Below are 13,531 nucleotides of genomic sequence, written 5' to 3' on the forward strand. Positions count from 1 at the left end.
AAAAGATGGAAACAACCCAAATGTCCATCAACTGATTGATGAATGGGAAAACAAAATATGGTATATCCGTATAATGGAATATTTTTCAGCCATAAAAAGTAATGAAGTACTGATACATACATCCTACAGCGTGGATGAGCCCTGAAAACATGCTGAGTGAAAGAAGCCAGTCACAAAAGACCACATATTGTATGATTCAATTTTTTAACCATTTTTTATTAAAGTATAGTTAATTTTGGCTTTTTTCAGCCGGAACTGCCATCTTCCAGTAATTCGCCAAAATGACCAACACAAAGGGAAAGAGGAGGGGCACCCGCTACATGTTCTCTAGGCCTTTTAGAAAACATGGAATTGTTCCTTTGGCCACATACATGCGAATCTACAAGAAAGGTGATATTGTAGATATCAAGGGAATGGGCACTGTTCAAAAAGGAATGCCCCACAAATGTTACCATGGCAAAACTGGGAGAGTCTACAGTGTTACCCACATGCTGTTGGCATCATTGTAAACAAACAAGTTAAGGGCAAGATTCTTGCCAAGAGAATTAATGTGCGTATCGAGCATGTTAAGCACTCTAAGAGCTGGAATAGCTTCCTGAAACAGGTGAAGGAAAATGATCAGAAAAAGAAGGAAGCCAAAGAGAAAAAGGTACTTGGTTTCAGCTGAAGTGCCAGCCTGCTCCACCCAGAGAAGCACACTTCGTGAGAACCAATGGAAAGGAGCCTGAACTGTTGGAGCCCATTCCCTATGAATTCATGGCATGATGGGTGTAAAGAAAATAAAAGACCTGGACTGTAAAAAATAAATAAATATAGTTAATTTTGATTCAGTTTTATATATATATATATATATATATATATATATATATATATATATACTTTTTCAGATTCTTTTCCATTATAGGTTACTACAAGATACTGAGTATAGTTCCCTGTGCTATACAGTAAGTCCTTGTTGTTTATCTATTTTATATACAGAAGTGTGTATATGTTAATCCCAGACTCCTAATTTACCTCTCCCCTTGCCCATCCCCTTTGGTTACCGTAAGTTTGTTTTCTATGTCTGTGAGTCTATTTCTGCTTTGTAGATAAGTTCATTTATATTATTTTTTTAGATTCCACATATAAGAGATACCACATGATATTTGTCTTTCTCTGACTTACTTCAGTTAGTATGATAATCTCTAGGTCCATCCATGTTGCTGCAAATGGTATTATTTCATTCTTTTTTATGGCTGAGTAATAGTCCATTGTGTATATATGTCACATCTTCTTTATCCGTGGATAAAGCTGATGGATACTTAGGTTGCTTCCATGTCTTGGCTATTGTAAATAGTGCCACTGTGCACATCGGTGTAGCATGTGTCTCTTCCAATTAGAGTTTTCTCCAGATATATGCCCAGGAGTGGGATTGCAGGATCATATGGTAGTTCTAGTTTTAGTTTTTTAAGGAACCTCCAAACTGTTCTCCATAGTGGCTGCACCAATTTACATTCCCACCAACAGTGTAGGGGAGGGTTCCCTTTTCTCCACACCTGCTCCAGCATTTATTACTTGTAGACTTTTTAATGACAGCCATTCTTACTGGTATGAAATGATACCTCATTGTAGTTTTGATTTGCATTTCTCTAATAATTAGTGGTTTTGAGCATCTTTTCATGTACCTGTTGACCATCTGTATGATTCAGTTTATATGAAATGTGCAGAACGGACAAATCCGTAAAGACAAAGTAGATTAACGGTTTAGGGCTGGGCGAGGGGGAGCTGACAGGATGGGGATGATAACTAAAGTATACAGGGCTTCTCTTTTTGGTGATGAAAATGTTCTAAAATTGACTGTGGTGATGGTTGTACACACATATCTGTGAATATGCTAAAAATCATTGAATTATTTATTTAAATGGGTAAATTATACGGTATGTGAATTGTATCTCAATAAAGCTGTTACTATAAAGAAACAACAATAGGGCTTTGTTTAAACAATAACATTAATTAGGATGCTGCTTTTTTTTTTTTTTTTTTTTTTTTTTTTTTTTTTTTTTTTTGTGGTATGCGGGCCTCTCACTGCCGTGGCCTCTCCCGTTGCGGAGCACAGGCTCCGGAGGCGCAGGCCCAGCGGCCATGGCTCACGGGCTTAGCCGCTCCGCGGCATGTGGGATCTTCCCGGACCAGGGCACGAACCCGTGACCCCTGCATCGGCAGGCGGACTCTCAACCACTGCGCCACCAGGGAAGCCCTAGGATGCTGCTTTAAATGTAACAGAAACTCAAAAATACAGAGGCTTAAACCAGAGAGAAGCAGTCCAAAGCAGATAGTGGCTGGACATTATTGGGCTCCCAGGCCCTTCTACCTTGTTATTCTGCTGTCCTTAACGTGGCTTCCATCTTCTGGTCCCAGATAGTTGCTCCAGCTCCCATCATCTTGTCCTTGTTCAACTAGCAGGACAGAGAAACCCAAGAAGTGAAGGTCACATGTATTTCCTTACATATGACCTGAAATTGCACAGGTACCACTTTTAACGGCATCCCATTAATCAGAATTTAATCACGTTACTCCCCAATGCAAGGGAGCCTGGGAAACGCATATGTAGCTCATCCCTAATTCCATGTCTGCCCATGTTGCATCTTCTGAACTGCTGTATGTATACTTTGTACTTTTAGACCAGGGACTTGCTGGCCCCCAACCTGAAGCAGTGGGTTCAGTTGGTCCTCTCTTCTTGTGGAGATCATCTTCCCACCGAGTCCAGGCTGGCCGCTGCTGAAGTTCTCACCAGCACTGCACCATTTTTCCTCACCAACCCCCATCCCATTCTTGGTAAGTGTGCTGAGCCACTGTTGGGTGGTGGTGGGGGGGAGGTATCCATCGTACCAAATCCACTGAAAGCGTGAATAGATGCTCTAGGTTAAAAAAAGAAGGGAAGATGAAAGATGACAGTGTACACCATACCTTTACAACTTTCAGAGATCTTCCCACACTCTCACTCTCCTACTCTAATCACTTTTCACCAACAGCCTATTTTTTTTTTAATATAAATTTATTTATTTATTTTTATTTTTGGCTGCCTTGGGTCTTTGTTGCTGCACGCAGGCTTTTCTCTAGTTGCGGTGAGCGGGAGCTACTCTTCATTGTGGTGTGCAGGCTTCTCATTGGGTGGTTTCTCTTGTTGCAGAGCATGGGCTCTAGGCGCGCGGGCTTCCGTTGTTGTGGCACGTGGGCTCAGTAGTTGTGGCTCACGGGCTCTAGAGCACAGGCTCAGTAGTTGTGGCACATGGGCTTAGTTGCTCCGCGGCATGTGAGATCTCCCCGGACCAGGGCTCGAACCCATGTCCCCTGCATTGGCAGGCGGATTCTTAACCACTGCACCACCAGGGAAGCCCCACCAACAGCCTCCTTTTTTTTTTTTTTTTTTTTTTTTTGCTGTACGCGGGCCTCTCACTGTTGTGGCCTCTCCCGTTGCGGAGCACAGGCTCCAGACGTGCAAGCTCAGCGGCCACGGCTCACGGGCCCAGCCGCTCCGTGGCATGTGGGATCTTCCCGGACCGGAGCACGAACCCTCGTCCCCTGCATTGGCAGACGGACTCTCAACCACTGCGCCACCAGGGAAGCCCCAACAGCCTCTTAATTGGCCTCTTTTCTTTCTGTCTTGTCCCCCAAGCCATTCTCCTTATGGTTCCAAAAGCCTCTGTGGTCTTTCTGAAATACAGATCTGAGCATTTTACTCCACTGCTTAAAGTCTTTGAGTGGGTGCCCATTGCCTTCAGGATAAAACCTAAATGCTCTTTAGCTTGGCTCAGAAGGCCCTCCCTCTTCTGCACCCTGCCTGCTTCTCCCTCCTCACTGGCCACCACTTCCTATGCGTCATCAGCGGGGAACAGTTCTCTAAACAAACTGCTGCTTGACTGACTTCTGTTTGTCTTTCAAGACTCAGCCTAACCATCACCTCTTCCAGGAAGCCTGTTGCAGTGACCTTGGTGAGAAATAAATGGGACAGAGTGAAGTGTGGCCTTGAGGAAGAAGAAAGGCCAGGCTCGAAGGCATTTAGGAAGTAGAATCAGCAGGACTTGGTGTTGAGGTTAATATAAAGGGAACATTCAAGGATGACTTACAGGCTTCTGGCTTAAGTGACTAGGAAGACTGCTGGTTCCTTTCACTGAAAGTAGTTTTAAGTTTAAGGCATCTTTGGACTTCCCTGGTGGTCCAGTTGTTAAGACTCTGCGCTTGCACTGCACGGGGCGCAGATTCAATACCTAGTTGGGGAAGATTGTGCATGCCGAGCAGCGTGGCCAAAAAATAAAATAAAAATAGTTTAAGGCATCTTTGGGAAGTAAAGGTAGAGATATTTTGAAATCAAATAGATGTACAGCTCCAGCCATATTCTCTACGTTCATGTCTCTTTCCTCACTGCCACCCCCTGTTCTTCAAGAGTAATAATTAGGAAAGAGCATCATATCAATGGTGGTTGAGAAAACCAAGCTTTAGGAAACCCAAAGGAATTGAAAAACCATAGGGGTTTTTGTTTTAACTTAAAAAAATTTTTTAAACTGTAGTGTTTTGTTTTAAGAATAGGGTTTACTAAAAGGAAAACTCAGGATCCAAAGCCATGTCTGAGTCCTGACCCTGCCCTCTCTTGCCATCTTACCCCCATATTAACCATTCTGAGATTCTCTTCCATCCATTACAGGATTTCTGTTTTTGTTCTCCTTTTCCATGCCCAGCCCTGGAGAATAAATCATGGTCCCTGCATCCAGGGAGCTTTCAGTGTAGTTGTGGAGAAAAGATTTACAGAATAAAGAAAAGAACTGCTTTTTCAGATGGTGAGATTCAAATTTTAAGTGTTATCGGAGTTCAGACCAATCAAGTGTCTCATGTCTCTGGATCTCTCTGAGAAACAGTTGTCTTTGGTATCTTCATACATCTTTCTTCTAAGTCAGCGGTCCCCAACCTTTTTGGCACCAGGGACTGGTTCCATGGAAGACAGTTTTTCCACGGATGGGGGCGGGGTGGGGAGAGGGTTCAGGCGGTCATGCGAGCAGTGGGGCGGGGATGGGGAGCAGCTGGTGAAGCTTTGCTTGCTCCCCTCCTGCTGTGCAGCCCTATTCCTAACAGGCCCCAGACCCGGGGGTTGGGGACCCCTGTTCTAAGTGACTTTTAGGCATCTTTTCTACACCCAAAGGGGGACTGAAAGGGGACCTGCTACAATTTTGCTTTAACCGTTGGACCCAGAGGAACGTGAGCAAAGGTTTATAAACTTTGGTGACTCTTCTCAGGGAGGGTAATATCATTTTGCAGCACATTTTCTGGGTGACTTTGGCTGCTCTGACCCTGGTTCATAGCAGGAAAATGTGTGTGGAATAATGCAGAATTTCTGAGTGAAACTGAGTCCCGGGCAAAAGCCATGAATTGCTGGAGCTGCTTAGGGCATCACGCGCAATGAGGAAGGAGGTCGGCAGTGGCTGGCGGCCTGCAAGAACATGAAAAACAGTCACAGAACTGAGAGGCAAAGGACATAAAGTGAATGGGGACAAGTCAAGGGCAGACCGAAGTCATTTAAGGAGAAAGAAAAATTGAAATGGACTAAAGAGGGAAGATTGAGGACCTTAGCGGTATAAGAAAATGTTAAGAAAGGGAAATTTGAAACCCTAGAGAACAATTAGAATGGATAGATTCTGAAAGACTGAGTAAAATTTAAAGCCAGATTTATAACAGACAGGAGAGCACAAACCCCAGAGGGAGCCATTGCTGCTCTCAGTATGACTGGAGCATTGGTGGCTCTGATATTGGGCTCTCTGTGGACAGATGAGGGAGAGGGTGAGCTAAGGAGAGCTCTCAGGGCAAGGTTGGTTCCCCACTGAACGTCAAGGGATGATGAGTGGTGGTCTTCCGTGGCCACCCACCCCACCTGGACAATATGCGTCCCTCCTTTGAGGCCCTGCCCCCTCTCCCCTCCCTCACACAGTCCACCTCCCGTTACACCAGTCTCCTGAGACCTTTCCCTGTGGTGAGTCACAGCCACGTGTTTCCAGCCCTGCCTTCTCCTTACCTTGTGTTCTCCACTTGATGTCCCTTTCGGTTGCTCAGGGTCAGACACCGTCTGTTCCTGGTCTCTGGTCCCCAGCAGCACGATTCACAGGGACTTGATAGGGTCCCTGCCCAGGGGCAATAGCGGTCAGGTCGTGGGCCCCACGTAGACGTGGCACAGGCTGGTGCCTTTATCATGGTTCTTTGCTTCTTTTCAATTCTTGCCCCCCAAAGCATAATCTTGATTGAAACTTTGCTTTCAGAATTTATAAGCTGAAACAGTCACTCAAATTAACATTGGGCTAGTTTCCCCAAAGCACTCTTGATGCATAAAGTTTCATTCTGAGAAGCATGAGTCATTGACTAAGGCCCATTGACAGCTGGGCCTTAGTCAGCCAAGGCTGTACCTTCTAGGGGGCCTTGCCTGGGGCTGGTTGCCTCCAGAAGTGCTTCCTATTCAAAAGGACATTTTCAGACCTGTCCCCTTAGGGTCCTCTCTCTTCTGGCATTTATCTGACTCTCAAGTTTCCTTTCCTTGCAGTACCCACAAAAAAGGAGTAACTGTTGCTCATTCAATACTGGATTTGAAGCAGTATTTGTACCTGCTTGTAAGTTGCATCCTAGGTAATTAGAATTCTTTTTGGCCTTCTTAGGACTGCAAGATACGCTTGCTCTCTGGAAACGTGTCCTCACCCTCCTGCAGAGTGAGGAGCAAGTAATCCGAGATGCAGCCACAGAAACCGTGATGACTGCCATGTCACAGGAGAACACTTGCCAGTCAACAGGTACCTCATTCTTATCTTTCTTCAATGCCTTATTGCTCTTGGACAGGGGTTGGCGCACTTGCTGTAAAGGGCCAGAGAGAGTATATTTTAGGCTTTGTTGGCCATTCAGTCTCTGTCTCAACTCTGCCATTTTAGTGGGAAAGTAGCCATAAACAATAGGAAAACAAGTGTACGTGACTGTGTTCCAATAAAGCTTTATTTACAAAATCAGGTGGCTTCCCAGATTTGATCTGTTAACCACAGTTCACTGACCCCTGCTCTAGGACATCATAGAGAAAAATTGCTTTCAGAGGTAGAAATGTAGTAAACAGTGCCTTTTGTTAGTTACATTGACATCCTTTTTAAATAAGGCCAAGTCTGGATTTTCTGTGTGGTTACATAATCCAGAGATCTAGATCCATCATTTTGCTCCTCTGTGCATTTCTACACATAAAAGAAACAGATGAGTGTAAGTCAAGTTGCCCCTCTTTGCGCCTTGGCTCCTCACTGGGTGGTGACATTAACCCAGGGTCCAGGAGGAGTGTGGAAAGAGGAGCAGCCTAGATGGGTAGTTCTGAGCTCATAGCCACTCAGTTCATAATATGAGCTGTTAGAGCCCTGGGCCCTAGTTATCTGTATGCAATGGCCAATGCTGTGGAAGCAAAAGGGAACTCCAGGCTGCAGGTGGAAAACGGGCTGCTGGGTTGAGTAGAAGCAAGGTCACAGCTCTGGGCAAATGGCTGTCTGGGAGGGTGACCACTCTGGTGGACTTGGATTCCATGCACTTGGGGCTAGGTGTCAGGAAAGATCTCTGGGTCAGCCATCCCAAAGAGAAGTAAGAACACCATTTTGAGACAGGTAGTCACAGGCTGAGCAAAGAAGTTTACCTTAATGGACAGCAGAATGGGAGGGGAAATAGCCATACAGTGTTGGTAACTGATTCAGGCCCGTCACTCCCATGGGTAGGGTTGTGGTCCCTGGAAGCTTCTCCTAGAATGTGCGAACATCCCCATACCTGAGTCCTCCGTTGTAATGGTCTGGGCACTTTTCTCTACGTGTATGGAAGGAGCTGGTATCTTAATAATCTCCCAGTGATACTACTCCAGGGCACATTTAGCCAGGATCAGCTTGGCCTCTCAGTGGGAAAACATTCAGATCGGTGCTGCGAGTGCTGTACTAGCAGCCTTCTCCCCATCCCTGTCCTCATACCTAAAATTCTGCCATTAATGATTCATTCCTTTTTCCAATTGTGCATTTTCCTTAGAAGGACAGAGCACCGAGCAAGTGCTCAGTAATCATCTGGTGGAACGTAACACTCACTAGACTTCCATAGGACCCTCTCACCAAAGATGGGAAAGATCATTTCATGGTGGAATTCATAAGTGGACTTCTTCCCTCCTAATCTTTAGAGTTTTTAAACTACTCTACTTTAGAGTAGCCCTACTACTTTTATTTCTTTCAGAATTTTTCCCAGTTCATTTATAGTAAAACTATATTACCATGTTCTCCCTCCTTCTGGTTTGAATTTTTTTCTCAAGAAATAGAAATCAGTAATCATATTTTGAGTGCCTTTTGCGTGTGAAATTCCATGTGTGAAAGCCTCTGAGGGAGTAAGTAATGTAAAAGCCTACTTGTCTATCTTTGTATTCCCTATCTTGGTCCATAAAAGAGAATCTGAGGTGTGAAAAGACAAGAATTCTGTAACAGCTAAACGTAGTATGTTACCCTGGACCAGATCCTGTACTGGAGGGGTGAAAAGCCATACAGGAAATTATTAGAATAGCTGACAATATTGAAATATTGTCTATAGATTAAAATCAATATTAATTTTCATGAATTTGATAACCATACTATGGTTTTGTAAGAGAATATTTTTATTCTTAGGAAATACACAACTGAAATATTAAGGTGGAAAAGGGCACAACGCCTGCGACTTACTCTCAAATGGTTCAGAAAAAAATAAAACTATGTGTGCATATAAATAGTAAACACAGATAGGTAGTTGCTGTACTTGCATCTTTTCCATATGTTTAAAATTATTTCAAAATAAAATGTTTTTTAAAAAACCCAAGTCCACAACTAGAAAAGACTAACACAGTGTATATTGGTATACCATCTGGCTGGTTTATCAACTATTCCACCCCCCCGCCAAGTGTGACTCCTTTCTCCTACATTATATGAAAACATCCTGCCTGCCCCCCACCTTTTTTTTTTTAAACTCATTTTGAGTTAATTTTTGCATCTGAAAAATCAAACCCAAGCCAGATACCTCCCATTCAGAGATCTCAGCAGCATGACGTCGCTGTGTGGGGATACTCATTCAGCATGTCCCTGTGTGTTCTCTTTTCTGCCTGATAGCAGTGCTTAAACAGAATTTCTGTAATGCAGCGTGATTTTCTTTAGCAAAAAATGCACATCTTTCTGCTTTAGACTGAAAAGTAACTGAGGATTCAGTATCACCCCCTGATTTTTCACTTTAGTCAGAAGTTTAGCCAGCTGATTCATTAGAACAATATTGTCTTGTTTTGACATCTCTCAAGGATACCAAGCAGCTGATGGTAAGTTTTCACATTCCTTCAGCACACAGGGGTTTTGTAGCATACCCTGCTAATGGTTTGCTCTTTGGTGTTCCAAAGTCCATTATTACTACTGAGTCTTGAATACCTTGAAAATATGTGTCATTTCATTAATTTTGTCCTCAAATCAGTGGTTTAAAAAGTGCCACAGTAAAATAATATTAAATTATGTTAATATTTAATGTCTTCTTTGAGAAGACTAAATAGTGTTAAATTAATTCTTCTCCTAAGAAAGAAGTAAATCATGAGGACTCCTTGCCTCTGAGATCTCATCCTGCAAATGAGGGCTGGATGGGGAACAAAGAGCTTTGTGCTCATCCTGACAGCCTGCTGGGGATGTGGAGAAGATGGAGGTGCATTTTGATTGCAGGGTCTAGGGAGCTTCCTGAGAGTGGAGCTGGCCTAAAGGAAGGGATAAATGGCACACAAATGAGAGCATTTCAACACGGAAGGAAAAGCCGGAGCCAAACCTGGAGTTGGGGGCAACTTGGGAGCTGATTGGGGAGCAGCAAGTGGACTTGTGTGGCCAGAACATAGGCTGAGGCCAGGCGGGTGGAGCAGGAGGCAAAGCTAGAAAGGCGGGAGTGGCCACACTTGGGATGGCTTTGAATGCCAAGCCAAGGACCTCCTCTTATAGGTGAAGGGAGGCTGGAGAGGGTTTCAAACAGAGGAGTAATGTTTCCGGGAACGTGGGTTTGAGGGGCCCTTTCTGGCAGCCGTGCATGAGATGGATCAAGGCTGGGGGTGAGTCAGCGGGGGTGAGTCAGGAGATCAACTGGGAGCTGGTAGCAAGAGTCCTCATGAGCCACCATCGGTGGTGATGGGGTGGAGAGAGCATGGGGTAGACTCAAGAGGATTTGGGGGCTGTGCTTGTGGGCGGTGGGAGAGAAGGGAAAGCAGAGATGACCTCAAGGTTTCAGACCTGTGAGGTATCTAGGGGAAACACCTCGACATGCCTCTGGCACTGACGAAGCAGTTGGGCTGTCGTGTTCCAGGAAGTGAAACTTCCTGGAATTGGGAAAGGCACTTAGAGGCCACAAGTCACTGTGATCTGGGACAGAGTATTCCTTAGGCCTTGGAGAGATGGGCAATGGAAACTGAGAGAGCAAAGGGGGACCTTTATCTGCTGGAGGAACAGAGCGCGCTGTCCGGCTCTGTCCTGCCCTCTCCAGCACACGGCGCAGTGCCCCTGGGAGCCCCCGGCAAGCCGTCGCAGGGCAGCTGCTGGTGCTGGTAGCTCTGGCTAGAAACCATGGAAGAGGCAAGCATGCAACCAGTCGCTGTGCACACGGCTGGCTTTAGGTGGAGATTTGTGGTGTGAATTAGTTAATGATTCTGGAAGGTCCAGAGGAAATAACTCAGTGTTTAGATAGCCCTTGTGAGGATGGATTTGTTGTTCACCTTCCTGCCTGCCGAGTTCTTCGTCTGTCCTCCTGCATGTGCGCCACCCAACATGGTCACCCGGAAGGTGGAACTCATAGGCTATTAACAACCCTCTGAGCACCCCTGAGGCCCCTTCAGCTTTAGATGGGAGGAAGCCCCAGCAGCGGGACCCTCCCTGCCCCTCCCCTCCCCTCTATGCCCGTCACAACACGCTAAGAGGGACAGAAGAAGTGGCACATCTAGGGCTCAAGAGGAGGGGATTGAAGTTCACAGCCAGGAAGAGACGGTATACGGGCAGGACTCCAGGTGGGGCTCCACCTCTCTCCTGCCCCTGCTCTGACTTGACTTCAAGCCTTGAAATGCTCTGGAAAGAGCTCTCGTTTCAAGAGCAGGAGACACTCAAGGCTGTAGCTTGGCCGCTCCCACTTGCCCGGGCTCTCCCACTTCTGCCTGAACAGCTCGCTCACATCTGTCTTATAGACTCATATATCAGGTTTTCACATCAGAGCTCATTTGAACAAGGGCTTCCGTGTGAGGGAAGAAACCAACCTGGACACTATTTAAATTTAAATCACTAGCTTTGTGTGATTCTCAAGTGAGGCAGACAGAGTTCTGGGTGGAAGCAACAGGAGAGGCCCCTGTGAAGGTATGAATTTTAACAACCTGTTTAGGAAGAGGAGAGGATGAATAAGCACCTTTAAAAAAAGCAACTCACTCAAAGGTCTAGAAGATGGCCAGAATTCAGCAATCTGGGGTTATTCTGTAGCCTTTTTTTAAAATTGTATTGAAGTATAATTGATTTATAATGTATTAATTTCCGCTGCACAGCAAAATGATTATCGAGTTATACATACATATATTCTTTTCCATTATGGTTTATCACAGGATACTGAATATCGTTCCATGTGCTGTACAGTAGGACCTTGTTGTTTATCCATCCTATATGTAACAGTTGGCATCTGCATAGCCTCTCTTTTATGTAGAACCCTTTGTCTCTGTTACAAGGTCTCTGTTGGGTCTAAGTCGATAGGCTAGTGTCAGACTTGAGGACTCCAGAGTAAGAGGATGGAAGGCTCTGACCTGAGGGGTCCCGCAGAGATGGCTCAATCTGGAGGCCCTCGGGCGGAATCCTGCGTGTTCACCTTGCGGAGCTGGGGGCTCTCTGTGCAGGAGATGGGTGGGAGGGGCTGCCGGCAGGTAGGGGGCTGTTAGCCTTCTGAAGCCCCTTCCTCCGGCACCACACCCTCTCCAGCTCGGGATCTCCCTCCCTCCCTCCCTCCTCTACCAGCTTCATCCAGCATTGGCCGCCCAATTCAGGAGGCCTCCTGCCTTTCCCTGTTTCCGTTTATGAGATTCAAAGAAAGTTTCTGATACCCAACAGTCGCTTTAGTTGTTGCAGGATAAGAAAGAGAAGCCAGTTAACAAGGAATTTTAAGGGGGGCCCAGACCTCAAATCACTGTCAGTGTTTAGGTTCAAGAAGGATGACTTCTTGGTAGAAACTTCTTTTATTTAGCTATAATTGACATAAAAGGTAGAAACTTTCTAATGAAGAGAATGTAAAAGACTTTTAAGAAAGAAAGAGAGACAGATACAGCAGGGGAGAGAGACGCGAGCGCACATGTCCTCGCACGTGTGAGCTATGGGTGGTTCTTTTCCTTGGAGTACTGGCTCCAGGCAGTTCCGATCCCTCCCTCCCACCCCGCCCCCCCCAAAAAAATCATAAAACTTCTGCTCATTCTGCCAGATATAAATGTTTCGTGGTGACACATTAAATCCCACCTTCTCTACGATGGCCCTACCCTCCAGGATCTCTCGTTTTTCTGAACCCCTGCAGCATTGGTTATAAATAGCCCTTGATTTTCTACTCTCTTATTATTTCCTCCTTCATATACTTTATTTAGTTTTATCTTCCCAACTATCCTGTGAGCTTAGAGATTGTCTTCTGTTAGGTACACAGTAGGTGCTCAATGGGCATCGATGGGCTGATCTTCCACGACAGTAGGCCGCCTAACAGTAATAGTCTGTCAGTCCCGAGTTCCCCAAGGAGATTAGAGTGCCCCTTGAAACAACAAAACTCCAAAACAGGCAGACTGACCCTCCCTGCTAGAACTGGCCCAAGGGGCTGTGGTGTTCACTGATTCGGACAAACTGGGAAGGCCGTCCTTCTGAGCGACTCACTGTATGGGGCTTGTGGGATAAGAGTTGGTAGCCCTGCTGTACTATTTGGTCCTTCCTCACTCATACCACTCGGGTCTGAGTCTCAGACTGCAGGGCCAGAGAGCCAGCCCGGGGCTGTGGGGGCCGCGGCCCTGGGGTAAACGGGAGACACCACAGGAGCCTCCATGCTCTGCACCAGGACCCACAGAGGCTCTGGAATAGTGACGGAGCTTAGTAGGGCAGCGGAAGAGGGGAAGCAGGAGCAAAATGTAGCAAAACTGAGACTAGAGGTTAGAGAACAGGGCAGGAGGCAGGTGGCATTGTGGGGCTAAGTGGGAACAGTCATATAGCGGGGCAAGATGAAGAGGAAGAGAGCAGACGCCTGGTCAGTTTCCCCCAGACGTACTCCTCCCTCTGCCACACATACCCCACCTCTCACACAGACACACACGCCGTCATCGCCACACGGAGCCCGAGGGACAGTATGAGAGTGTGAACACAGCTCCCACGCTCCAGCCCTTGACCAAGCAGGGAGGGGGGGGGTCGGGTCACTGTGACATTACACAGCGTCAGCAAAGCCCCAGGCCTGTGGGCTTCATGCTGAGTTGCAGAAGGTTGCAGCCCCGGAACCT

General features: G+C 46.1%; 1 protein-coding gene and 1 pseudogene across 7 annotated transcripts in view; both read left to right on the forward strand.

Annotated features, from left to right (window-relative positions):
* Nucleotides 1-13,531, forward strand: part of THADA (THADA armadillo repeat containing) — a 312,556-nt gene that overhangs the window by 256,803 nt on the left and 42,222 nt on the right. For all 7 annotated transcript variants that reach the window (XR_010835564.1, XR_010835563.1, XR_010835565.1 and 4 more), the window contains 2 exons: nt 2,661-2,814; nt 6,672-6,803. Coding sequence is in view for 4 of the 7 variants with exons in the window: in XM_059079306.2 (XP_058935289.1) it covers nt 2,661-2,814; nt 6,672-6,803 (286 nt within the window). In the remaining 3 variants the exon portion in view is untranslated. The remainder of the gene's footprint in view (nt 1-2,660; nt 2,815-6,671; nt 6,804-13,531) is intronic.
* On the forward strand, nt 246-801 carry LOC131765596 (large ribosomal subunit protein eL21-like; annotated as a pseudogene).

The sequence above is a fragment of the Kogia breviceps genome, chromosome 11, assembly GCF_026419965.1.
Source record: "Kogia breviceps isolate mKogBre1 chromosome 11, mKogBre1 haplotype 1, whole genome shotgun sequence".
In the NCBI taxonomy this organism is placed as follows: domain Eukaryota; kingdom Metazoa; phylum Chordata; class Mammalia; order Artiodactyla; family Physeteridae; genus Kogia; species Kogia breviceps.